We start from the raw sequence: 26,626 nt of genomic DNA on the forward strand, positions 1-26,626 counted from the left end.
TCAAAAGGTGTCTCATCTCTAATGACTAAAGAGGTGTCTTAGGAGGGGTGCCATGTCATCAACAAGTCCAACACTAATCATGGAAGGTCCAACCTCTATCATCGTGTGCATTGTCCATCGTCCTAGGCTAAGTCATCTCTACCAATCACCATGTCATCACAGTGCCCAAAGCCCTCAAAAGGCCACACACCTTCTATAGAAAAATCTAGCAGCCTTATGCAAAGCCTCACTAGGTGACCTAGAAAATGTGCAACACTTAGGAGTGTCACCATTCTCACCTTACTAACTACTCTCCTTTCCTTAAGATGGACAGAATCCAACACAAGGAGGCTTCCCTAGTAAGGCTTAGGGTTCAAGTATGCCAAGGATCTTAAGCTAAGTGCCCCCTAAGGATACTACAACGTATATTCATCGGATAAACGTATAGCAAATTAGGGTTTGAGGTACATGGAGAATCATTCATATTTGGGTTCAATGGAGCTATGGGTCAATCTAAAGGCTATGGTTGGCCTAAAGAGGCTCAAATAGGTTTCCTAAACACACAAAATCAAGAAAATAATCAAGGTTGTTATAAACTAGGGTTTTAAATCAACAAATCACAGCAATATAATAGTGTATAACATAAACAAATGTTGTCGTCAAAATTGTGAAGAGGGAATATAAAATGAAGGTTAAATTAAAGAGTAAACTAGGGATTAAATTTCATCGGATTTTGAAGGTTGCAAAGGCATATAACAGCAAAAAATTCCTTGACGTCAGCCCTATGAAAAGGCTGTAAGATGTACGAAAAGCTTCACCTTTGATTCCCTAATATCTTTGTAGTGATACTAAAACCAAACAAACTAGGGAAAATAAACTAATTTACCCTAGATTTTGAAATATAGGTTCTCAACTTTCCAGAAGATTAAAAGAGAAAAAGCTATCTTTATTCCTCGATACTTGGAAGAACATTTTAGCTTAAGGGACAATGGAGCAAACACCAATTTAATAAACTAACTTAGCACATCAACATAAATCCCATTGAACCTAATACCAAGATACTGCAAATAAACCAACTTACTTCAATATGCATCATACAATATTCACCATAAGCATCCATCTAAAGAGGTCACATGATGTCACAATTCCACCTAAGAGAAGTCGCTCAACTAGGCCTCCAAAATGTGCAATCGCAAGAGAGAAGAATATCAATCAAGAGATGAAAAATCAAAGTTGTGCCCATGATCAAAGGATATAAATCGCTCCCCCATATATATGAGGGCAACCAAGTGATTTATTCCTCAATTAGGCTAAAATCCCTAAAAAAGGACCAAATCCATTATACATGGTGAATAAATCAACAAGCTAACCACCATAGGTAACTTATGAAATAACGTGAAAAAAGCCTCAAATAACCCATGTGCAAGAAAAAATGCCTCCAAGGGTGACATCATCATCACAAAGGCATGACTCCCAATTTAAAGGTGTAAGGAATAGCACAAAGCGGCGTAGATCATCCCACAAGTCATGTCTATACAACCAAAAGAGGTTCCTCATCATCAAAATAGCCCCCTTAAAGCCCTACATCACCCTCCAAATGCTCACATCATCATCAAACAAAATGTTAGGATGACATCAACAAGCCAAGTTATGACATCATCAAGGTAGAAGGTGAAATCCCCCTCCAAAGTGTTACCAAGTCATCATCATCATCATCATCAATCAGCAAGAGAAGAGCAACATCCATTAAGAAGGAACAATGCCATCCTGGGAGCATATTGTCATCTCATTGGTGTTCCTATTTCCAAGGCAACATCCTAGCCTAGAAAGCTAGTGGCCAAGGTCCTAAGACTTGGGAAGGGTCTCATGAATTGTGCCAAGTCATCAACAAGGTCAATGCACCTCAAAAGTGCCTCAAAGTCCTCCATTAAGTGCTTTGTGTCATCATGGAATGTGCTTGAACGTCCTCTGTGAAGTGTTGAAAAGGCATCACAACATCCCTCGAGGGATCATGGATATACATTCATCTAACACATAATGAATCAAGTGAGATCAACAACATGATTACAAGTACCATAAGATCATCAAACTACACAATATTTAATTTCAAAGCCATCAAAGTTCTTCACGCAAGTATCATCTTCAAATGTCTGACTAGCTTATGGCTGTATACAAGTTGCCAAACTTATATGGGAGAGTTATTATATCACCCTATTAGGTGCTTCCAACCATAAAAAAAAGGAATAGTTCCCAGGCTGACCCTCTCAAATGATACATGCAAGTCATAAGGTGATATGGTCTAGGGTTTACTTCATGAAGAGTGTCGAAGTCTTATACAAGGTTGCATAAAACAATCATCCATGGGTGTCTCTATAGAGGGAGCACTCAATTGCTTGATTTATCTTCCTTGTTGATGATTGTAGCTCAAACAAGTGCTTTTATATAGGCTAGGTGTCAAGCATCTAGAAAATGACCAAAAGCCTCTTCAAGTGCTTGCTCATGAGCAATAAGTGATAGTGATTATTATGGTTCTTCCCTAAGTCTAACTTATGAATAGCACATTAATTAATTTAATTGATTAATGTTGGCTATTGAGCTAAGTTTCTAAGAATCTAATCCTAGCCATCCATCACTTGGAAGATTTAGAGTTTGAAATCTAACTCAATAAAAAATTATAAAAGGAGCCTAAGGGAGAGGAAGAAGACACGTTAATCTTCCTCGTTGTGGATTGTAGCTCGGACAATTGCTTCTATATAGGCTCAATGTCAAGGATGCAAAAGATGACCAAAATCCTCTTAAAGTGCTTGCTCATGAGCAGTAAGTGACAGTGATTGTTATGGTTCTTCCCTATGTCTAACTTAGGAATAGCACATTAGTTAATTTAATCGATTAATGTTGGCTATTGAGCTAAGGTTCTAAGAATTTAATCCTAGCCATCCATCACTTTGGAGATCTAGAGTTTGAAATCTAGCTCAATAAGAAATTAGGGGAGAGCAATTTTCTCAAGAGTAAGTGAGACTTTCGAAAGAAGAAATTAGTGGGCGAAATCTTGGAGAGTGAGGATGTCGAGTTTTGTGAGGAGGTCAAGTTCCAATGGAAACTTACGCGGGAGTTGTATGCTCTAGGGGAGAGAGAGAATAATTATATAGAGAATATGGGAGCATACAAGAGGAAAAGAGGAGGCTAAATTGCTAGGGAAAGAGTTGAGTTCTCTAAGGCACAAAATATCTAAGGGAAAAAAATTTCTAACTGATCAAAATTTCTAGGAGGTGTTATTTCCAAGTTTAAAATTGTTGTATTTTCTATGTATTCTCTAAGGGTTAATTTCCCTGGTAAAGGAGCCCTAATTTTACTTAAGTAATAGAAAAGTGAAGGAGAATTTGTTGGGTAAATTTTTGCTATTATTGTCACTAATTTTCTGTTTTTAATTTCGCTACAAAATTGTGAAGTTAAAATCGCAGTGTATCTATTTTCAGCAGTTTTTAGAAATGATTATTACTAGGTGAAATATTTTATGGGTATAAAATAAAATGCAAGGAAAATTAAATCAGATCTAATATCAAAAATTAACATTTCCTTGCCTTTGTTTTCCCCAACCCCCTTATTTGCCTTTTTATTTCCTTGATTTGGCTTGTTTAACAACCTTTGTTGATTCCTCATGTAACAACGATGATAATATCCCCCTACGATGATGGGCAGTTTATTGCTTCATCAGAGTCAATATGTTCTTTGAGAGTTCCATTTATTTTGATAAGTGTGATATGTGTGGATTCTCTCGATGTGAGTGACTATATAATTGGCTATTGATTGTTTTACATCCCTTTCCATGCTTTTGCATTTGGACATTTGGTTTATGTTTTTTTTCTTACCGTTGCAACATCCTTAGGTATTTCCAACCCCTTCTTCTCATAGGATCAGGGATACAAGGAACCAATACAAGTCACAGACAACAACCAATCAAAAGATTGAATAACGAAATAAGGAGAATGATGACAAGTGTTAATTATGAATATCATGAACACACTACCAACTTCCTATTTGTGCCCCTACTAGACAGTGAAAGAAATACCCTAAAGAAGGTCACACAAGATTAGGATCAAAAGATAACCACCAAGGTGAAGTAAGGAAACAAGTATACAACCCAAGTAGCATGGTCTATAACCCAATTTCAACACATGACCATATTAGAATTCCAAAAATTACCCCACCTTCACAATAGATGACCCCAACTTCATCAGATGAATATGCTAGATAAATGAATGTACTAACCAAAAAATGGGTGAGAGGCATCTAAGGTTGGCTATTTGTGGATCATGGTAGGGGTTGTTAGCTGATAAGTTGCATCATAGGAGAAAAAATTTCTCCTAACGCTACCCATGTATGTGGATAAGTAATGTTGCACACTTTTGTCAAAGTTCCAAGGAAGCAGATTTGCCAAAAAATTTCACAGGATCGGATCATCAATCAGTTGTTTATTGAATTATTGTAAACCCATTCTGCAAATTTATAATATAAATGATGTTAGTAAGACCAATGTTGTTAAAAGCGCGAGCGGGATTAAATCGGCGCCGGGAAAAAAGCGGAAAAAATCGGCAAAAGCGGGAAAAAAGCGTTTGGCACAAAAATATTCATTTTTTTTCATTTTTTTTCAATTTTTTTAATATCTAAACCATCTACAACATAAAATAAATACATTGACACATAAATATGATAAAAAAACTAATATATAAGATGTTTAATATCATTTATAGCGCTAAAATCACACATAACATTGAATCATGTCCTGAATAGTAAGTCCTGAGTCCCAACTCAGCCTCAAAATATCAACAAAAAATATGATAATGTATCTCATCATGTCATAATGTCATATACAATAAAATGAAAGTCTAAGACTCTAATCCTATTGATTTCCTCTGCCCCTCTTGCGAGAAAATGTCACTGCTTTCCCTTTCCCTCTAGATGAAGATGCTGGTGCGTGTGCTGGTGGAAATGGCAGTGGAGTCTGACGTGCTCTAGAAGCTGAAGAAGTAGAAGTAGCAGCTACTGTAGGTAGACGGAGACCACGTCCTCTACTGGTGGTAGTGGTAGCCCGGGTAGGTGGTGTCACCTCCTCCTCCTGCTCCTCCAACTCCTCCTGCTCCTCCAACTCCTCCTCCTCCTGCTCCTGCTCCTGCTCCTGCTCCTCCTCCTCCCCCTCATCCTGCACTAACCAATCATTAGTGGGATCCATGAGAGGCCTCTCAGTCTCAACCCTCCATTCAGCAGTGGTGTCAATCCCATCCAATGAGATGGCATCCATATCAGGTGTCTTCTCTAGTTGCCTCACCCACAATCGAAGATTGTAGTAGACATAGACCATGTCATTAAGTCTATGGGACTCCAACCTGTACAAAGTTCATGAAATAATAATTAATAATTAATATTATAAAAAAAATATTGTTTAATGAATTCAAAAATTTATTTGGAAATTTGCAATATTTTAAATGTTTAAGTGTTAAGTTGTTAACCTATTGCGCTTCTTGTTGTGTATTTTTTCAAATACACTCCAATTGCGCTCACATCCTGAGGAGCTGCATGTTTGGCTGAGGATGCGTACGGCAAGCTTTTGCAAAAGGGGTACTCTGCCACCATACATCTTCCACCATGCGTCTACAACAAAATTACAAATAAAATTTTAAATAAACATAAGAAAAAAATGGAATTTGAAGAGACAATGAAATTTGAAACAAAGTTACAAAGTACAAACTAAAAAATACCTGGCATTTTAATCGTCCTATCAGTGACAGCCATCTCAAAGCCAAATGTGCCACCTGACATCTTATATGTCTCAATTTGTTTAGAGATCTCTATACGTTGTTATGGAGATCTCACCATCTTCTGGACACAGGTTAATAATCCATCCATGATCTCAGCATCAAAATCAAACCCACATGCATAAGAAAATGCAGGGTTCAGGAAAAGCCCAGTAGCATGAATGGGACGATGGAGTGTGTTGTTCCATCGCTCATCAATCACTTCCCATAGAAGGAGTTGTTTCTGAAACCCATCATCTCCCTTATCATCATAGTAGGACCGAATGGCTTCTTTGGCCCTGTCCATGGCTTCATACAAATAGCCCATTGCGGGCTTCTCACCATCAACCAACCGAAGAACCTTTACCAAAGGTTCAGTAACAGCGCACACCTCCTGCACTCCCACCCAGAAGTCTTCCTGGTATGAAACTAGTCTGCACACGGCCTCTCCTTTTGGTTTGCGGCTCATTGACGAAGCACGCCACTCCTCTGAAAGAAACATTCTCTTCAAATCCCACATAGAATTCAAGAGGGATTGAAGAGATATGAAACTCGTCGCAAACCGTGTAATGGCGGGGCGCACCAACTCTTTGTTGTTGGTGCATTTTCTCATCAAGCTAAGCACAGATGTGTGATTGTAAATAAATTTTGTGATGCTTTTTGATGAGTCAACAATATCTTTGACAAAGGGAATTTTCCCTATGTCCTCTAACATCAAATCAATACAATGGGCAGCACAAGGTGTCCAAAATAAAGTAGGATGCCTGTCCATAAGCATTCTACCAGCAGCAACATAATTTGCAGCATTGTCCGTTATGACTTGGACAACATTTTCTGCACCCACCTCCGAAATAAACACATCCAGCAAATCACATAAAGTTCTTGCATCTTTGATTTGATGAGTTGCATCAATAGATTTGATAAACATAGTCCCCGTGGGACAACTAACCAAGAAATTTATAAGGGTTCTCCCCTTTTGGTCAGTCCAACCATCTGACATAACAGTGCATCCTGTTTGTGCCCATGATGCCCTAAAATCCTCCAATCTTTGGGTGCAGTCACGCTTTTCATCTTGAAGAATCCGGCCTCTGAAATCATGATAAGAAGGGATTTTGTACCCCGGGCCAACACTGGCAATAGCATCAACAGCAGGTTGGAAAAATGGATTATTCCTTACAATGCTGAAAGGAATATCACTCCAGAGGAGAAATTTTGCCATCAACCTATCAACTTGTTCTTTTTCAGTTCTTTTTAGCATTGATCCGATAGTTGGTTGTGAACCAGGTGTGGTTCGAGGAACAAAAAATGATGATGCAGCTACCGGATTGACTGACGCTGCAGTAGAACCAGTGCCACTTGGCCCACTTCCTTCAGCTGACCTTTTTAGTTGCCTTTTGAGTTCTTCTTTGGCCTCTCTAGTGTGCTCTAATTCTCCCAATGCTCTCATGGCTCTTTGGATAAGTTCAGGATTTGTATTTATACAGGGCCCCACATCACGTCCAGGGATTTGTGCAAGGTGATACTTCAACCTGTACACCCCCCCGCGTATCTCCTTTCCACACAACTTGCAATGCAAGTTTTGTCTATCATTCGGAGCAAAAGGTTCACCATATTCCCAGAAAGGATCCAATTTCCTTGGCATGTTTGTTTTTGAATTTTGAATTTGCAAACCTATGGAAAAATAAGGATTAGGAAATAGGAATTTAGGATTACAAATTACAATTTAGCATTTACAAAATTACAAGTTACAAATTTACAAAATCCCAATTTCCAAACCCAAGTTACCCAACCAAATGGCAAATGCCAAAAAACAATGAAAAAACATAAACAAGGTTTTAAAAAAATGAAAAATAAAAAATAAAAAATTGGTTCCCATAGTCATACCAAGTTACCCATCCCAAATCAATGAAAAATTACAAAAAATTCTTTAAAAACAATGAAAACAAAAGGAAAATGGTGCCCATATGAAGTTTCCCAACCAAAAACAATGAAAAACAAAGTTTTTAAAGAAGGAAAACAAAAAAAAATTAATCTACATACCGTTTTTATGGACAAATTGGTGATCTTGTCTTGGATTTCTCCTAAAAACACTTGGATTCACTCCCAAAGTCGACCCAAACCCTTCAGCTCTTCTCCTCCTCCTCCGCGCGGCGACAGTCAGAAATGACAAAAAAAAATTCGTTTTCCTTTATTAAAAGCCCGCTGCCCGCGCCCTCGGCGCTTTTTTCAATTTAAAGCGCGCTTTTTTCGGAAAAAAGTGCTATAAAAAAAACCGGCGCTTTTTTGGTATAAAACGCGGGTTTTATTCGGCATGACCAAAAACGCGCGCTTTTTTCAAAAAAGCGTGATTGAATCGCGCTTTTAACAACACTGTTACAAACTACAAAAAAAAAATAGCTTTGAATTCATCAATATCAAATACAAAGAAATATCTAAAAACAATCATGAAGAAACATAACAGATCTCCAAAGCCTAACAAAGGAACAAATATGTGTATATTGTTAATTTTTCCTTTGAACCTAGCATTTAGTACTTTATTAACCTAGCAGATTACAAATATACTGAATAAAGGCACATCTAAGTTCTTAACACAATTATCGGAAGAAAAATGACACTTATCTCAATCACAAGTGACACAAATAGATTCCGCCCAATCAACAATTCTTCATTAAAAAAACTATAAACCTACTTGGAATCCCATGTTGTGAAAATGGCCCAACTGAGAAAATTACATATACAACATACCTTGGATCTGATCCTACAAATCAAACCCTAGATTTGTCCTTGATCTCCTTGGCTTACCTAGATCTCCTATGTAACTTCCTTGAACCCGACACGCTTGAGTATCACGCTCCTCACTTGAGAAAATCCCTCTCTCAATGGCAAGTGCAATTGTATGGTATGTCTTCTCCTCTCTTTAGCCTCGCTTTAATGACTTTATATTGAGCTAAATCCCTAACCCTCAACTCCAAGGCGATTGACGGCCAATATTAGATCTCGCATCACTTGAGATGAACAATTAAGATTAAATCATAATCACTAAAGCAAATTACTTTACTTTTCCAAAGTTTATTTAGCTCAATTAGCCAACGTAATTGATTATGTGTGTTTCCTAAAGTTGAACTGAGGCTAAGTTACATTAGCAGCTTGCTCACACTTGAACAAATGTCCTAAGGAGACCATGTGCAAATTTTGCATGCCTAGACACTTAGGCTTGTACAAAAGTACCTGACCGAGCTACAAACATCAACATATAGGATGCACAAATAGTACAAATAGTACACGCATGCAACATCCCTGACAAGTCAAAGATGAGCAACTACTCAGGCAAATCCTAATAAACAAGAACTCTAGAGTAAGTTAGGGCATAAGATGGCTAAGAACAAATCATGAACAGATACACCATAAAATTTCTAAAAAGGAATGTTCTCGCATTGCACACAAGAAAACTTGGACAAGATGAAAGGAAGATGGTTGACAAGAACATTTGGCCAAAAAGCAGGTTGCACAATAGCCCCAGCAGATAAAAACTAAGTACCAATAACCAATCTTTTGAACAATAAGAATACAATTTATCTCTGAGTCTGACAACAACTTGAGCACTGTAATTGGATGGTTAAGACAGGCAAATCCTAATAAACAAGAACTCTAGAGTAAGTTAGGGCATAAGATGGCTAAGAACAAATCATGTACAGATACACCATAAAATTTCTAAAAAGGAATGTTCTCGCATTGCACACAAGAAAACTTGGACAAGATGAAAGGAAGATGGTTGACAAGAACATTTGGCCAAAAAGCAGGTTGCACAATAGCCCCAGCAGATAAAAACTAAGTACCAATAACCAATCTTTTGAACAATAAGAATACAATTTATCTCTGAGTCTGACAACAACTTGAGCACTGTAATTGGATGGTTAAGACAATACAATTTAATACCAAGTAAACCATCCAACACATACATGTAGACAGTTTGACTTAATGATCATATATTTGTGGGGAAGAAGGGCACCTCAAACACCCTTGTTACTCATAGTCCTCAACCCTTAACCTCATAAAGCCATAGGTGAATCGTGAAAGGCCCACTTGTTTGAACCTTTCAAAGATGAGTATAAGAATCAAGGCTTTTCCCTTTTGAGGCTATCACATTGTAAAATTACTTCCCGAATATCGTAACACAATATGCACCTATATCAACTTCGGCTGACAAAGCAAGTTTTTCATTATTTTTTTTGTTAATCATATGCAAAATACAAATAAATTTAAGAGATGGAATGAGATGTGAAAGTACAAGAAGGGAAGAAAGGATTACTGTAAAGATGAGAACTAAAAACACATCAACATGTTTATTAACAGCAATCAACATTAACTGAACCTCCTACATAAAATGAAAAAACAACAATATATAATAATAAAAATAAAAAATAAAACACTCTGAATCAGAATGCAAAGAACAGGGAAGAGACAAAAAGAGAATTCGATAAGCTAACCTAATGTTGCCTCAAGGACAAGATGTTGATTTGATGCTCGAGGTGCCTTTGAGGTATATGCAGAAAGGGCATCTTCCCAACGTTGCAACTTTTCGTACCTGAAAGACCACTCAATTACTCTTATTAACATCAATGCCAGTAGAAGTTATATAATAGAAACCAGAAACTACTTGAAAGAAACGCTGATTTATCAATACTGTATTTAAAGTTGTACTTAAAACTTGTCAATGTCAATCTTTTGACTGCAGATGCATTGGGTTATTTGTTGGAGGTAGCTCGTATTGCAGGACAAGTTAGAGATATTCTGATCCAATGATGATTCAGAGATGGTCAATCACCATTTTGCAGATGACTCTCCTCTCTGTGAGTGTTATCACTGATCTATTAATGGGGCTTTCTCATGCTTGGACGCTTTTTTTGCTGCTTCAGGGGCCATGGTCAGTACTCATAAAACTGATTATTGGATTATTGGACCGTATTCCGCACCTGAGAGGATCCCGGCAGTCTGGTCCCATATTCATCTGGGAGTTATAGTTGAATAACTGAGAATAACTTTTGGGGTTGGTCTGTCGCCAGTTTCTATGTGGGATTGATGCCTTCAGAGACTGCAGTAAGTTGCATGTTTCGATCATAAGGCTCTCCCCTTTGCCAGGAAGTCGACTGTGGTTATTAAGTCACTTGTTGCTACCCCAGCAAGAATTTCTTTTGACAGCTCAAGCATCTCTTGACAGCATAATTGTGGTCAAATGACGGCAGAGAGTGATTTCTACTTCTGGTTTTTTGGGATGTCTGCTCTATGTGCAAGGACAAGGATGGTCTTGGTTCAACTGATATAGCTTCATACGGTGGTGTTTTAGAAGATCAGTGGTTGGTGTGGTGTTTGGAGGGTTCTAGTGCCTTGCAAAGTTCTATTTCAGCATCAGCTGAGGTCAGTACAACATATTGCCAGAATGCACAGTGGGGGAGAGGGGGACGGGGGGTGAGGGTAATTCCACTCCCACTCTTTCAAATTTCAAGATTGCTCATTTTCAAGAGAATTTGGTCTACCCATAGAGTTGCAACAAGATTAGTTTGAGGGCATTGGAAAGGCAATCGAGCTGGTTGGGATGTAGCTTCTGTCTGCTGGAGAATGTATCTAGTTTCAGTCTTCATAATTTGTACCATCATGTATTTTATGTAAAAATCAAAAGAAAGGAAAAAGAAAAATTATTATTATATTTCTAGACAAGAATGTTCTTCATGCTTCTAGGTTTTTGAGTCAAAAGAGTAAAAGTCCTATTTGAACCTGTTGTAAAGAAAAAGGAAAAAGAATTTTTAAATATGTATTTTTGGGTCAAAAACCCCTCTATTGGTGAAGTCACTGGTGACAGAGAGCTCTCTCTTATTGCACTTGGAGGCCTTACAAGAGATTGGGATGTGTTTAACACTACCATCCTCAACAATGACCGGATTCTGGGATTTGATGAACTATTCGACAGATCCACTCAAGAAGAAATAAGGATGATGGAAAGAGACAAGCCCTCAAATGGAAACAATCCTACCGCCTTCTCCGCTCATTCTAAGAGAAGGAACAATGTTGGTCCAAGGAATCAAGGACAAGGATTCAAGTCGGTATTCAATGAAGGAAGGAAAGGAAGGTGCTTCAATTGCAACAGGTTTGGCCACTTCTCTAGAGAGTGTCCTCGCAAGAAGGATACTCCAATAATAACAACAACTTCAAGGGCAATGGCAATCAAAGGAACAACAAGATCAACAACAAAGGAAAGAGGAATGCTCCAGCTGCTTGAAATGGAAATGGTCATCCTCCCAAGAAGTTGAGAAACTCCAGGTATGAAGAAGTTAATATTGTAAAGCAAAAAGAGTTTTATCTTATTTTTGCCCTCTCCACTGCCTCTCCTCTGGATACACTGGACCATTGGTTGATTGACAGTGGTGCCTCAAGGCACTTCACTAGGTACAAAGAATCTCTCTCAAACTTGGTTGAAAAGAAGACAAATATGGAGATTATACTTGGGATAATGCCACTTCTCCCGTGAAAGGAATTGGGACTGTTACTCTTCACTTCAATCAAGGTCAAACTCTTCATTTGCAAGAAATGTTATATGTATCTGATCTGAAAAAGGACTTGGTTTCTATTTCTGCGATGGAAGACAGGTTTTAAGCTGACATTCATTGATGGGAGGGTTCATGTTTGGCAAAGGAACCCAAGAGATGCATTCACTCTTGGATTCAGGGTTGAAGGTCTCTATCAGGTTGGAAGAAGTTTGTTGGGAGCAATGACTTGTGACACTTCTCTTCAATCCGAATTATGGCACCGAAGATTTGCTCACCTTCATTTCAAAGCCTTACCCGATGTAAGGAAGATGGTCACAGGGATGCCTAAATTCAACTTAAATCATGAAGGTGTTTATCAGGGATGTGAAGCTGGAAAACATAGAAGGGGGCCATTCCCCTCAAGTGAGACTCAAACCACCGATATTCTTCAATTGGTCCATTCGGATCTATCAGGTATGTTGCCCGTGAGTCTTTGGGTGGATATGTATATTATGCTATTTTTGTGGATGACTTCTCTCGCAAAACATGGATCTATTTCTTAAAGAAGGATGATGAAGTATTCAAATGGTTTTGCTCTTTCAAAGCCTGGTCAAGTATCAAACAGGGAAGAAGATCAAAATATTGAGGACCGATAATGGTACCGAATATGAGTCAAATGAATTCAAAGATTCTTGTAGAGAAGTTTGCATTAAGAGGGAGACCACTACTGCATATGCTCCTAAACAAAATGGTGTTGTCGAAAGGAAGAATCGTACTATCATAGAAGCCACTCGTGTTATGCTTCATGATCAAGGTCTTCTGAAGTTCTTATGGGGAGAAGCCACCAACACCGCTATATATGTTGTTATGAATATAATTCATAACAAGCACTTAAATAAAATAAATATAAATATTAAATAATTAAATATTAATTAGGTTAAATAGTGATTAATTTAAGTGAAAAGGCATGTCTAAAAAACATGCCCATTCACGAAAGGACACCTGCTTAGGTATATAAATGAGGGTCCTCATTGTAAACAATCATCATCTTATATATATTAATACATTATTATTTACAAATACCTATGTATTTTTACATTCAAGTTCCAAGCTATCAATTTTCTTGCTTCAACCATAGTTTTTATGCTTCATTGGTACCAGAGCCATGGCACACGATATAATCATGCAGACCTTTGAACGTTGTTCGCCACACAATGTGCCATTATGGTCACATCCTGAATATGTTGAGCAATTTATAAAAATTCCAGAAACATTTCAGCATTTAGAAAACTCATGTGCAGAAGTTAAAGCATGTCGAAGGGAAATCGATAATAAGAGAGATGATATCAACAAGGAAGAAACAAAATAAGATCAAGATGAGGACTATCTTGAGAAACAAGAACATGTACAATATCATATCAACGAAGAAGAAGTGGTCAATGAAAATCTACCATCGGTGGCTCTTGAGAAAAAGAAGGGTTTTGAAGATATAGAATCTATAAAAGAGGATGTAAAACAATATAAAATGAATGAACAAAATGAGACTCCAGAGACTGATCAAACAAACAATCTAAAAATTTATAGAGAATTATCAAGGAAAGAAACTGACAGTAATAACAAACGAACCAAGATAGGAAGCATTGAGGATCTTTGAGAGTGCGGGAGATTCTTTTATATCCGAATCAGTTCATTTGGAAACCATTCCTGCTACTTGATTACTGCAGGGTCAATACAACTTATAAAAATGACCAAGAGCTACAGAAAGCGGGAGCGAAGCCTAAGCCCAACGAATGTGGATCACACTGAGAATTATGAAGAAATACCGGAAGAGTTTTTCTGCCCAATTTCAAAGAAATTCATTTCGGATCCTGTTAGAATCCCCAACTCTAACCTTACCTACGATCGAAAGTCGGTAAAAGATCTGCATGAGCCACAAGATATGGTTCCCGATCTAAGAATGAAAACTATTATTGAAGAATGGTTCTCTCACTACGACCTCAACCCTCCCTTCCAATTTATCTCCAATCAACACGACCTCGTGGCAGCTTCATTTTCTGTGGTGCAGCAACTCAATCAGGACCTCCTCTGAGAATTCAAGGACACACTCCACAATAACCCGTGTATGCTAGACGATGGAGGCGGTGCCTATTGCATGGTCACCCTCTTATCACACCAACAAGAAAACCTGTCATCCGATTGGGTGGCTATGGTGATCTCTATCGTTCCTCTCTACGATGACGTGGATGGGATGTTTGAAGTCCCGGCAGATATACACCTTGAGTATTCACTTCTTGCTCCGATATCAAGAGCATGGCTACCTCATCTGCGCTCCGCCAAGAAAGAGGATTTTCAAAAGGGTTTGTGGCTGGGACCTTACATCATTCGAGATATAGCTGGACCAAACTCATTCCACTTGAGCAGACTGGATGGCGAACCACTTGATCTACCAGCGAATGGCCAAATGCTCAAGTTGTTCTTCAAAGATGATATTTGATGCCATAGGGCATCCTTTGTATTGTATTTCTATCCCTACTCCTTGTCATTTCAGCATTTCATTTCTGTTTTAGATTAGATTTACTTTTCATAGTTAAAGAGCTTCTATCTTTTATGCGCTTAAATGTTATATGATGATTTTTGAATGGACGCTACTTATTTATGTTGTGTGTTGCGTGGATGCAGATTCTGGATTCTCACATTCCAATAGTGCAGCAACGTGTCCCCAAGTAGAGCCAGATGTTGACCACTACCGGTCAACTGCCCATAGCAGTACACCCCCTTTTCTTTGCAAAAAGGGTAGCGCTTGATCGACATGTTCGTGCCATGCTACAGTCATCGACAGCTTGATCAATCTATGTTGTAAACCTAGTCTCCATGTATAAATTGTAAATAATCTTAGCAGATATGAGTCATGTCTGTAAATTGCCTAGGTGGACCTAATTTTCTAAGTGATAATCTACGTTCTGGAAGGTTTTTCATCTCACCAATCCATGATCGGCAGAGTTTTCCTTCAGCCTAACCCCAAAGCCGGAATGGATTTTATCATTAGAATCTTAGGAGAATCCTAGTGTTTTAATCTGCCAGATTATAGTTGTTTCGCAGAACTGGGTGGTTTATCAGGGTCTATGTCAAATGGGTTTTCCCCCCTTAGGATGTAAAGTTGTAAAAGTCATGATGTAAAGTGTCTTGAGGGTTAAGAAATGTTTTAATCCCCTCATAAGTCCTAAGTCCTAGGTCCTAGGTGATTTTCCCAAAGGCTAAGTTCAAGGATCCATTTAAAAATAAATTAAAAAATATAAAATAAATGTAAAATATAAAAAATTAAAAATAATAAAAAAATTTAAAAAATATATATAAAGTAAAAAAACCTAAAAATAATAATATTTTGAGTAAATAAATGCAAAATTTCAATTTTTTAATACATTAAAAATTCGACGGATGAGATCAAGAGATATCTTGATCCTCATCAACGGTCGAGATCATTTGACGTGGATCACTTGAACTAGCTGTTGGGAACTTTTCCTTTAAATAGGGTGTTAGGGGTCATTTGAGATCATTGGATCTTGGAGTCTTGTGCTGAAGAAGCTCTCTTGTAAACTTTTCTGGTGCTAATAAAGAAAGACTTTGGGGTTAAAAGCTTGCTGGTGTTACTCTCTGGAAGTGCTGTGAGCTATTTTATTTTCTGCATATTTTGATTTTCAGCCATTAGTAACAGCTTATTATAGAGTATTGTTGAGCACAGGTATCTTGTTCACTTGCTAGGGTTTGAATGGTATTAGGTTTTCTGAAGTAATGGCAGGTATCTCCATTGCTTTTTGAGATCTAGTATTATTTTTTCTCTCTTTATTGATGGTTGAAGTGAGTTGTGCAGGAAACCCTTATTGAAGAAGATCAGCGGGCGTTTGGGGAAGTTCTCGGCTGAACCAGCCAACTCCCGCAAGCATTTTCTTGCAGAGCCCAGCTAGTTTTGATCCTGGGTTTATCATTTAGTTTTTTTTTTTGAATTTGCATGAGAGATTTTTATAAGTTTTTCATAGTAAATCTGATATTCTAAAAATATTACTGCTGTTATTGCTAAATCTGGCTGTTAAAGAGTCAAAAGTTGTAAATTGTTTAGCTGATCTAGGGTTTAAATTTTGTTTCATACACAGATTTCATTAGGTTTTTTCTTTCTTCTGCAGGTTATAGGTGCTGGTTTTGGGGTTTTCTTCAATAAAATCTGAAGCAGGGATAGTCTTCATCGTATTTTCTAAACTTCTGAAGGCACTTGGTGGTTCGTCAAAACTGTTTACTGCTCAAGACTTATTTGCAGAAAGAAAATTTTTTTTATTTATTTATGAGAGCAGCTTGTTTCACTCCTACACGGCCTCCTATTCTTCACGTGAGTTGCTTGGCAACCCTCTATTTCTGCGATCCCTTTATTTGCTGCCGACTGCATACGCTCTCCCAAAAGCCTCTGTGTCTTCTCCACATTGCCATCGTTATTTTCAGACTCTCATTATCCAAACTGCGGTTTCTAATCATATGCGCGTCCATTGCCTCCTTCCCACGCACCACCTGCAAGACAATCTCCAGCAGTTGCTGCATTGAACCATTCCATTGTCATCTGCCCGATCCACGTACCAAGCTCCATACCTCCCGCGTGTAGTTATTTCACACAACTGCGGAATCAACACACCCAAAATCGTTCGATTTCCCTTGTTATTACATGCGTATGCAATACCGTTATATTTTGGGGCCAGGTGATATATTTTGTGCGTCGATGTGTTTAAAATCCGCTGCGTCCATCTCCTCATCGAGCCTGCAACCTGCATTGTAAAGCCGTCGCCGTCTTGACTGCCTCCATCGCTCAGCAAGTCGCATCCGCAAGCCCGTCAAGCACGCTGCCATCACCTCTACGCACGTCGATTTTTTTTTTTTTACTTAGCTTACGTTTAACTTTCGTTCAGTTTCTGTTTTGTGTTAGGCTAGGGTTAGCGTATTTCTCTTTTGGTTTCGTTTCAGGCGTTTAGATTTCCAATTAGATCTTAGGTTCGTGGTTTAAAATTAAATTATTTATGTTTTGATTTCATTCATGCTTTTTTTAATATTTTTTCAGTGGTAGATTTTTACATATTTAATCTTCATTTAGAATTAGTCTTTTATCTTTTCCGGTTTTAGACTTATACATATTTAAAGATTAAGCTTTTGAGATTTAAATTTAGTTTTTTTTATAGTTCAGTCAAGTTTTATTTTATAAAAAAAAAAAATACAAAAATACAAAAATATAAAAACAAAAAATATTTGAAAATCAAATAAAAAAATATATAAGATATAAAAAGATATAAAAAATTCATTTTTCCTAGAATTTGGATTTTTTATTTAATCTTTAGTTTTCTTTAAAAAAAAAAATTAAAAAAAAAAAAAATATATATATATATATATATAATATATATTATAAAATCATTTTTGGAAATTTTTTGCCAGTTTGAATCTTAGCCCAGGAATCTGTTACTTTTTTATCTCTTTCGCTGAGGCTAAATTTTCTGATGTGGGGTTAACCCTTATCATTTTTCATGTGGTTAAATATGCTTGAATGACTATTTAAAGATTAGCTATATGAATGTGATCTCCGGTTAACTTTTGAAATTGCGTGGTTGTTTAAAGCATTTATCTTTCGAAATTCTTTAATCGCTGGAATATCGTTATTGAGCTTTAATCGCTGAATCATTATAAGAACATTGTGGTTTTACTGGATATCTTGCATCGTTCAAGTTATTTGATGATAAATGATTGTTGTACATGGTTTACATCTCTGCAACATCTAGTAAATAATCGTTTAAACATCAAACCCATAAGGCACTGGTCTATTTATTTAACAAATCATTTTAGTCCTTGTTCCTTCGTGTCTCCCAACCCAACTAGTTCACAGTTGGTCAATCATTTTCCCATAGGGTCTACCCCCCTTAGCCGCGGGAGACAGGTTTAAACGGAGAGATCGGGGATCAGAGTGACAGCCCCCGATCTGAGCGTTGTCATGTCAATCTGTGCGACAACATTTTTTGGCGCCGTTGCCCGGGATAGAGTTTTTCTGTCCTTGGTTCTTTCATTTCGAGCTTTTTCGTGTTTCACTTCTTGTTCAGGTGGCGACTCCACTTCATATATTATCTTCAAGAGTGTATACTAGAAGACATCCAAGCAGTCTGTGCAATCCTACTCCTGATCCTGAAAAGGTCCTCAGGGTACGATTACACAAACTCTCTTCTCGTACACTTCTTGTTAACCTTGGACAAGAAGCCCTCTCTGACATTCATTTGCTTTTTAAAGGTCAAGTTAGGCACAGCATCATGGATATGTATGCCCCTTGCAATTTTTCTAGCATTCCAGGGTATCCCAATGCTATTCCATCAGTTGGGATAGATAAATTGACTAAATTTCAGGGAGATAATGCTGTTAGTGCAAATTCGCATCTAAGAGACTTTAGTATATGGATGGCTAAATACGCAAGGTCTCCTGATTTCAATCATGAAGATGTTAGAATGACTCTCTTCATTTTAACCTTGGGAGGTGATGCTCATGAATGGTTTACTAAAAAGCCTCAGAATTCATTTGATTCCTTAGAATCAATCATTAATGCATTTAAAGAAAAATATGGAGATAAGAGAGAAGGGAGACACCTCGTAAAAGCTATTAGCCTAATAAAAAAGAGAGAGGATGAAACTGTTGAAGAATTTAATAAAAGATTTAATGGTATTGTTAGAGAATTACCTCAAGACTATAAACCTACAGACAAAACTCTCCAAGATTTTTACATTGATGCCTTTAGTCCTGAGCCATCTTATGAATTAAGGCGTGCTAAACATAATGATTATAGAGATTGCCAAGCCTTAGCTATAGAGCTTGAAAAGGACAAGGCTGCATCTGGGAAGTCTGAGATCCCAGGTTTCGATAGGGCTGCTACGAAACTAAAGGAACCTAAAGGAAAAGTAGTTCAAGAACCTGAAAGTGAGCTTGTTCTCAAATTGCTTCAAAAAATTGAAACTATGGAAATTAATCATAATAAGGAGATAACCACTTTGCAGAATAGGTTGATCCAAATGGAAAGATCGCAAACGCAGAATTTTCAACCTCGAAACAATAATAATAGAAATAACAATTGGCAAAGGAAGGGTCAATCTAGTGAGCAGAGACCTCCTAATCCGCTAAATAATTTGGTTGATAATGCTCCTCCTTACTGTCGGGTTTGTGATGCTCTTCATGAAGAGGCCACTTGTCCCATCGTTAGAAGAATTTTAGATAATGGAATGTTTGGAACAAGTGATCAAATAAATGTAGTAGGCAGCAAGTTTCCTTTGTCTATGGATGATTGGATAGAGGTCAAGGAAAAGAGTCGTGATGTTGTGAATCCTTCATCAGCTTTTAGTATAAATAACCTTGAAAATGAAGATGATATTTTGGCTAGGTTATATGGTGAAAAACCCTCTCCCGAACAAATCTTGGAAATTGCTAGAGATAAGGGTTTGACCTATCAGAGAAGGGATAAAGATCAAAGCAGGAATCAAATTCCCCCTCGAACTTTTAACCCTGGTGTAAACTCTGGAATAGATGTCGGTTTGGGAAGTTGGTTTAACCAATGTGGAAAAAGTCGAAGTCGGGATTAATTCAGCAAGGGTCCAAAAGTTGAAAAACTCGTCAAAGTCTGGAGTTTTTTGAAAAAGTCGGCAAAAAGTCGGCAAAATTAAAAAAACACAAAATTATTCATTTTTATTTTATTTTTTTTAACATCTAGAGCATCCACAACATCAAATAAATGCATTTCCACATAAACATGTAAAGAAAGCTAATATATAATATGTATATGAAGTCTAATGCTACATCACATATCAAAATAGTGAATCAACTCCTGAATTTTGGGTCCTGTCTAAGTCTCAACTCTCAAGAGTCAAAATATCAACAAAAAATATAATAAATGTATATCATGACTCATGAGTCATCTAAAAGTCATCAAGTAATCAGTCACTAAGATCCTCTTCCCCTTTTAATTTTTGTTTCCACTAATTGTATTAAGAAATAAGTCATGCATTTATTCAGTTGATTGTAATCTGCTTGGGTAATAAGGTGTCAGGTGGTAGGTCCAATGAAAATTAACAGTGAGTATCACAGTAGATGTGAAAATTAACGCTTGGTGACTCCAAGCTTCTTATTTTCTGAGAAAACAATAGATGTCAAATTACTAACCTAGCCTTGGCATCTATTATTCAAAAACTCTTGGAGGTAAAATCCACTTCTAATACATAACCTTTGCCCACATTTACAGGAAGTTCACCACTAAAGAAGATTCCCTTTCAAAACGTGCTCTCATTGCAGGAAGGATTTTTGTTGTCACAAGATTTCACAAGTACTTTGTTCCTGTCTGAAAAATGGGTTCTTTTTTGAGGCACTGGTTTTGTTTTTTTTGGACAGGTTGTTGCTATTTGATCTTCATGACCTCCTCTTTGTTGTTTCTTCTGGAAGCATTCAAAAACTGTAACAATGTTTTTGATGGTGTGGGGTTCTTTCTACGAAAGACTGTTGTATGCATGTCCTTTTGGTACTTTTGTAATCTTTTGAAGGGGCAGTGGCTGTTAGAGTCTGGATCACTGAAAGCCTGGAGGCTTAGCCAATGTATACTTTGCTTTCTAACTAGAAATATGAAGTATAAAGATTTGTTTTTCCTTGGAAAACAAAAACATATCTTAACCTCAAAACTAACAGATTACAAATGAGACTGCTATGCTCGCAAGAAGTATGACAAACAATACAATGCAATAACTTGAAAATGCATGGATGGAAGCTTCAATTTACAGTTTTTTCACCTTTGCGGCCTCTTTATCCGCGGCCTGGGAAGGGAGGCAGACTTTTTGGGTCGACTCCCGATTAAATCGGGAGTATAAGGAAAAAATCCCTTTGCGGCCTCTTTATCCGCGGCCTAGGAAGGGAGGCAGACTTTTTGGGTCGACTCCTGATTAAATCGGGAGTATAAGGAAAAAATCGGGATTTTTTCCTTTGTGAAAAAGCCGCCAAAAAGTCAGGGGATTAAATCGTTTAGTTCAAAAAATCGCGTTTTTAGGATTAAATCGGGATTTTTTCCAGACTTTTTCCACACTAGGTTTAACAATGCAAAAATCTGGGTTCCTGTCTCCGAGTTGCTAAAATCCCTTCCCAAAGAGACAAGTTACTAAGAGCGATTCAAGGTCCTCAAGTCAATACTTCTCAACAGAAGACTCGGGAAGTTGACTATCATGATGCTCCCATATATTTGCAAAGCTTAGATGCTGATAACAAAGATCACCAACCTTTCTTTATCACTTTATTAGTTAATGGGTATAAATTAAATAATTGCATGTTGTATTCTGGTGCATCAGCTTGTGTAATGACTAAAAGGGTCATGGAACAGCTTAACTTAAGAGTTTCTAGACCCTACTATAACATATGCGCCGTGGATTCTAGGAAAATCAAAGTACATGGTTTAATCAAAGATTTGCAAGTTCATCTTTCAGTTTACCCAGACATCATGGTTGTCATGGATATTGTTGTTGTGGATGTGCCTGATGCCTAGGGTATGCTGTTATATAGAAAGTGGGCCTCTGATCTAGGAGGAAGTATTCAAATGAATTGGTCATATGATATGATTCCTTCTCCTAGGGGTGATGGTTTTGTAAGACTAAATAGAGAGCCCGAAAGAAAATTTCATGTTGAAGATCCTAAGAGACCTCACAACGAAATAATCAAAGAGCAATCTGACATTGGGAACTATGCCATCATGTTTAATTTTATAATTCCTCCCGATGATAAGATTAGGGATCTCAAGGGTAAAGTTTGGTATATGTACTTCGATGGTGCATTGTCTAGGCATGGTAAAGGTGCTCGAATAGTGCTTAAATCTCCCCTTGGTCACATTTTCAAGTTTGCCTATCGATTAGAATTTGAAGCAACCAACAATGTTGCTGAATATGAGGCTATATTGTTGGGGCTTGAGTTGGCCAAGTCTTTGAAGGTTAAATTGCTTAGCATTAAGGGGGATTCTGATTTAGTTATCATGCAGCTTAAAAATAGATTCACATGCAGAAATCAAAGATTAAGAAATTATCGAAATGCTGTGTGGGATACTATGGAGCATTTTGATGCCCTTGACCTCGAAGCAATTCCAAGAGAGCAAAATAGTTTGGCAGATGAACTTGCCGTAGCTGCTACTACTTTCCAGTTATCTGATGAGCTAATTAATGACAAGATCAAAATGGAAGTAATATTCAGACCATCTGTTCCAGATAACTCAGAGCATTGGCAGGTCTTCAATGATGAAAAGCAAGTCATTCGTTTTCTTAATAGTTTGGATGAGTTTGAGGATTTCCAGATAGTTTCTGAGGAGGATGGATCTTTAAATCATGAGCATATCATAAATCCTACTCCTAGGAATGTGGTTGCCTTCGAGCAACATTTTGATCGGCATGATGCCACGAAGCTGAGAGAAGAAAATAAGATGGACCCAGGCGAATATCTCGAGATAAACATTGGTACTTCTGAAAACCCAAAGATCGTTCAAATTGGTAGAGGTACTAGTGTGGAGGAAAGAAAAAAGTTAACAGATTTACTTCGCGAATATCGAGATATTTTAGCTTTTTCTTATGATGAATTAAAGGGCTATAGGGAAGATGTCATGGAACATACTATCCCCTTAAAGGATGAAAATGCTAAACCCTTTCGTCAGAAACTTAGGCAAATTAATCCTAAATTAGCCCCCTTGGTTCAGAAAGAACTTGCGAAAATGCTTGCAGCAGGGATTATCGCCCAAACAAGGCATTCAACATGGTGTTCGAATCTGGTGATTGTTAGGAAAAAGAATGGTACGATAAGGCTGTGTGTCGATTTTCGAAACCTCAATCTAGCATGCAAGAAAGATAATTACCCTTTGCCAAACATGGAGACTTTGTTGCAAAGAGTAACCGGTTCTGGAATGATGTCACTACTAGATGGTTTTTCTGGGTACAATCAGGTATGGGTTAAGAAGGAAGATCGTCATAAAACCACGTTCACCACGCCATGGGGTACCTTTGAATACATCAGAATGCCTTTTGGATTAACAAACGTTGGGGCTACATTCCAAAGGGCTATGGATTATGCCTTTAAAGGGTTAATCGGGAAATTTATTGAAATTTACCAAGATGATCTTACTGTTTTCTCTAAAGATGGTACCAGTCATGTAAATCATCTTAGGCAGGTTTTCGATAGATGTAGAGAATACGGGATTTCTTTGAATCCAGCTAAGTCTGTTTTTGGAGTAACGGAAGGGAAATTACTCGGCCATATCATTTCTAAGGAAGGAATCAAAATTGATCCTGAAAGAATTGAAGCAATCCAAAAGATTCCTCTCCCTTATAATCTTAAATCCCTTCAGTCTTTCCTCGGAAAAATAAATTTTATTAGAAGGTTTATTCCAAATTACGCAGAAATACCTAAGCCTATTCAAAATCTTCTAAAGAAAGATGCAAAATTTGTTTGGCAAGAAGATGGCAAAAAGGCTTTCCAAGAAATCAAATGTGCTATCGCAAGAGCTCCTGTCTTAGTTAGTCCCGATTATTCCAAGGATTTCATGATTTTTTCTTTCGTTTCCGAAGATACCATTGCTGGTGTCCTGCTTCAAAAGAATAAAGAGGGTCACGAGCAACCTATTGCTTTCATGAGTAGAGCACTTCAAAATTCCGAATTGAAGTACAATACCATGGAAAAGCAAGCTTATGCCCTGGTCAAGTCTCTTAAGCACTTTAAAACTTATGTGGGTTATTCTAAAATCATTGCTTTCGTCCCACATTCTGCTGTCAAGGATATATTAACTCAAACTGATTGCTTAGGGACTCACGCTAGGTGGGTTACTAAAATACAAAAGTATAATTTAGAAATCAAACCCACCAAGTTGGTCAAAGGCCAAGGTTTAGCTCAGATGTTAACTAAAGGTAATGAAAAGACTCTTGGTTTGTTCTGTCTTAGCGATCTATCTTCGCCGGAGCTGCAAAGATTAGCAGAGCATGAGTGGTACAAGGACATAGTTTATTACTTGATGAATCTTGCATGTCCTAACCATTTAGTTGCTCATAAGAGAAGGGCTCTTAGACTAAAAGCCACTAAGTATTGCCTTATGAAGGATGGCCTTGGGTGGAGAAATCCTGAGGGCATAGTGCTTAGGTGTGTTGACGACGTTGAGTCCAAGAAATTAATCTCTGAGTTTCATTCAGGATTTTGTGGTGGTCATTATGCTGCTAGAACTACCGCCCACAAAATCCTGAGAGTTGGCTATTATTGGCCTTCAATTTTTTCTGATGTGCACAAGTTTGTTAGACCCTGTCAAGCCTGTCAACTTTTCACTGGGAAACAGAAGCTTGCTGCCCTACCTCTACAACCTGTCATTATAGAGGCACCTTTTCAGCATTGGGGTCTGGACTTCATAGGGAAGTTCCATGAAAATTCTAGCAATGGCTACTCTTGGATTTTGACTGCAACGGATTATTTCACTAAATGGGTTGAAGCCATTCCTGCTAAGAATGCCACTGAAAAGGTTATTATGGATTTCATTGAAAATAGCATCATTACTAGATTTGGTGTCCCCGCTAAGATCACTACTGACAATGCCAAAGCTTTTAGTTCTTTAGAGTTTTCATCTTTTTGTTTCAAGTATGGCATTGTCTTATCTCATTCGTCAAATTACTATCCTCAGGGTAATGGTCTGGCTGAATCAAGTAACAAGAATCTCATAACCATTATCAAGAAGATAGTAGGAGATAATAAGAGATCATGGGACAGCAAAATCAAGTATGCTTTATGGGCAGATAGAATCACTAAGAAGAAAGCTACTGGTAAATCTCCCTTTGAATTAGTTTATGGCTTGGATGTAACTTTACCTGTGCACCTCAAATTGCCAGCTTATCAGCTCCTCCAGAATTTTTCTACTAATAAAGATGTTGTTCAAAATAGAATAGATCAGATTGTGGAGTTAGATGAAGCTCGTAGGACAGCTTTTGATGCTATATGTAAAAATCAATCTAACATTAAGAAAATCTTTGATAAATTCTCTCGATCTAGATCTTTGCAGGTGGGAGATATGGTATTACTTTGGGACCGCAAGAATGAGAAACCAGGAAAACATAAGAACTTTGATAGTTTGTGGCTGGGACCTTACATCATTCGAGATATAGCTGGACCAAACTCATTCCACTTAAGCAGACTGGATGGCGAACCACTTGATCTACCAGCGAATGGCCAAATGCTCAAGCTGTTCTTCAAAGATGATATCTGATGCCATACGGCATCCTTTGTATTGTATTTCTATCCCTACTCCTTGTCATTTCAGCATTTCATTTCTGTTTTAGATTAGATTTACTTTTCATAGTTAAAGAGCTTCTACCTTTTATGCGCTTAAATGTTATATGATGATTTTTGAATGGACGCTACTTATTTCTGTTGTGTGTTGCGTGGATGCAGATTCTGGATTCTCACATTCCAATAGTGCAGCAACGTGTCCCCAAGTAGAGCCAGATGTTGACCACTACCGGTCAACTGCCCATAGCAGTACACCCCCTTTTCTTTGCAAAAAGGGTAGCGCTGGATCGACATGTCCGTGCCATGCTACAGTCATCGACAGCTTGATCAATAATGTTGTAAACCCAGTCTGCATGTATAAATTGTAAATAATCTTAGCAGATATGAGTCATGTCTGTAAATTGCCTAGGTGGACCTAATTTTCTAAGTGATAATCTACGTTCCAGAAGGTTTTTCGTCTCACCGATCCATGATCGGCAGAGTTTCCCTTCAGCCTAACCCCAAAGCCGGAATGGATTTTATCATTAGAATCTTAGGAGAATCCTAGTGTTTTAATCTACCAGATTATAGTTGTGTCGCAGAACTGGGTGGTTTATCAGGGTCTATGTCAAATGGGTTTCCCCCCCTTGGGATGTAAAGTTGTAAAAGTCATGATGTAAAGTGTCTTGAGGGTTAAGAAATGTTTTAATCCCCTCATAAGTCCTAAGTCCTAGGTCCTAGGTGATTTTCCCAGAGGCTAAGTTCAAGGATCCATTTAAAAATAAATTAAAAAATATAAAAATATAAAAAATTTAAAATAATAAAAAAATATAAAAAATATATATATAAAGTAAAAAAACCTAAAAATAATAATATTTTGAGTAAATAAATGCAAAATTTCAATTTTTTAATACATTAAAAATTCGACGGATGAGATCAAGAGATATCTTGATCCTCATCAACGGTCGAGATCATTTGACGTGGATCACTTGAACTAGCTGTTGGGAACTTTTCCTTTAAATAGGGTGT

The 26,626-nt window shown here is 37.6% G+C and overlaps 2 protein-coding genes across 4 annotated transcripts in view; both read right to left on the reverse strand.

Annotated features, from left to right (window-relative positions):
- The window catches only part of LOC149263930 (serine/threonine-protein kinase TOR-like), a 491,915-nt gene that overhangs the window by 269,912 nt on the left and 195,377 nt on the right, over nucleotides 1-26,626 (reverse strand). For all 3 annotated transcript variants that reach the window (XM_089426963.1, XM_089426958.1, XM_089426968.1), the window contains exon 32: nucleotides 10,259-10,356. In XM_089426963.1, coding sequence (XP_089283089.1) covers nucleotides 10,259-10,356 — 98 coding nt within the window. The remainder of the gene's footprint in view (nucleotides 1-10,258; nucleotides 10,357-26,626) is intronic.
- LOC149263931 (uncharacterized) lies at nucleotides 4,600-5,747 on the reverse strand. The gene is made up of 2 exons (XM_089388595.1): nucleotides 5,487-5,747; nucleotides 4,600-5,363 (listed from the first exon to the last, which is right to left on the reverse strand). Exons 1-2 carry the CDS (start codon nucleotides 5,612-5,614, stop codon nucleotides 4,880-4,882), a joined length of 612 nt encoding a protein of 203 aa, XP_089244721.1. The 5' UTR covers nucleotides 5,615-5,747; the 3' UTR covers nucleotides 4,600-4,879.

Source organism: Pinus tabuliformis, chromosome 6 (assembly GCF_031772625.1).
Source record: "Pinus tabuliformis cultivar Carrire ecotype Pingquan chromosome 6, CPIR1, whole genome shotgun sequence".
Classification (NCBI taxonomy): Eukaryota; Viridiplantae; Streptophyta; class Pinopsida; order Pinales; family Pinaceae; genus Pinus; species Pinus tabuliformis.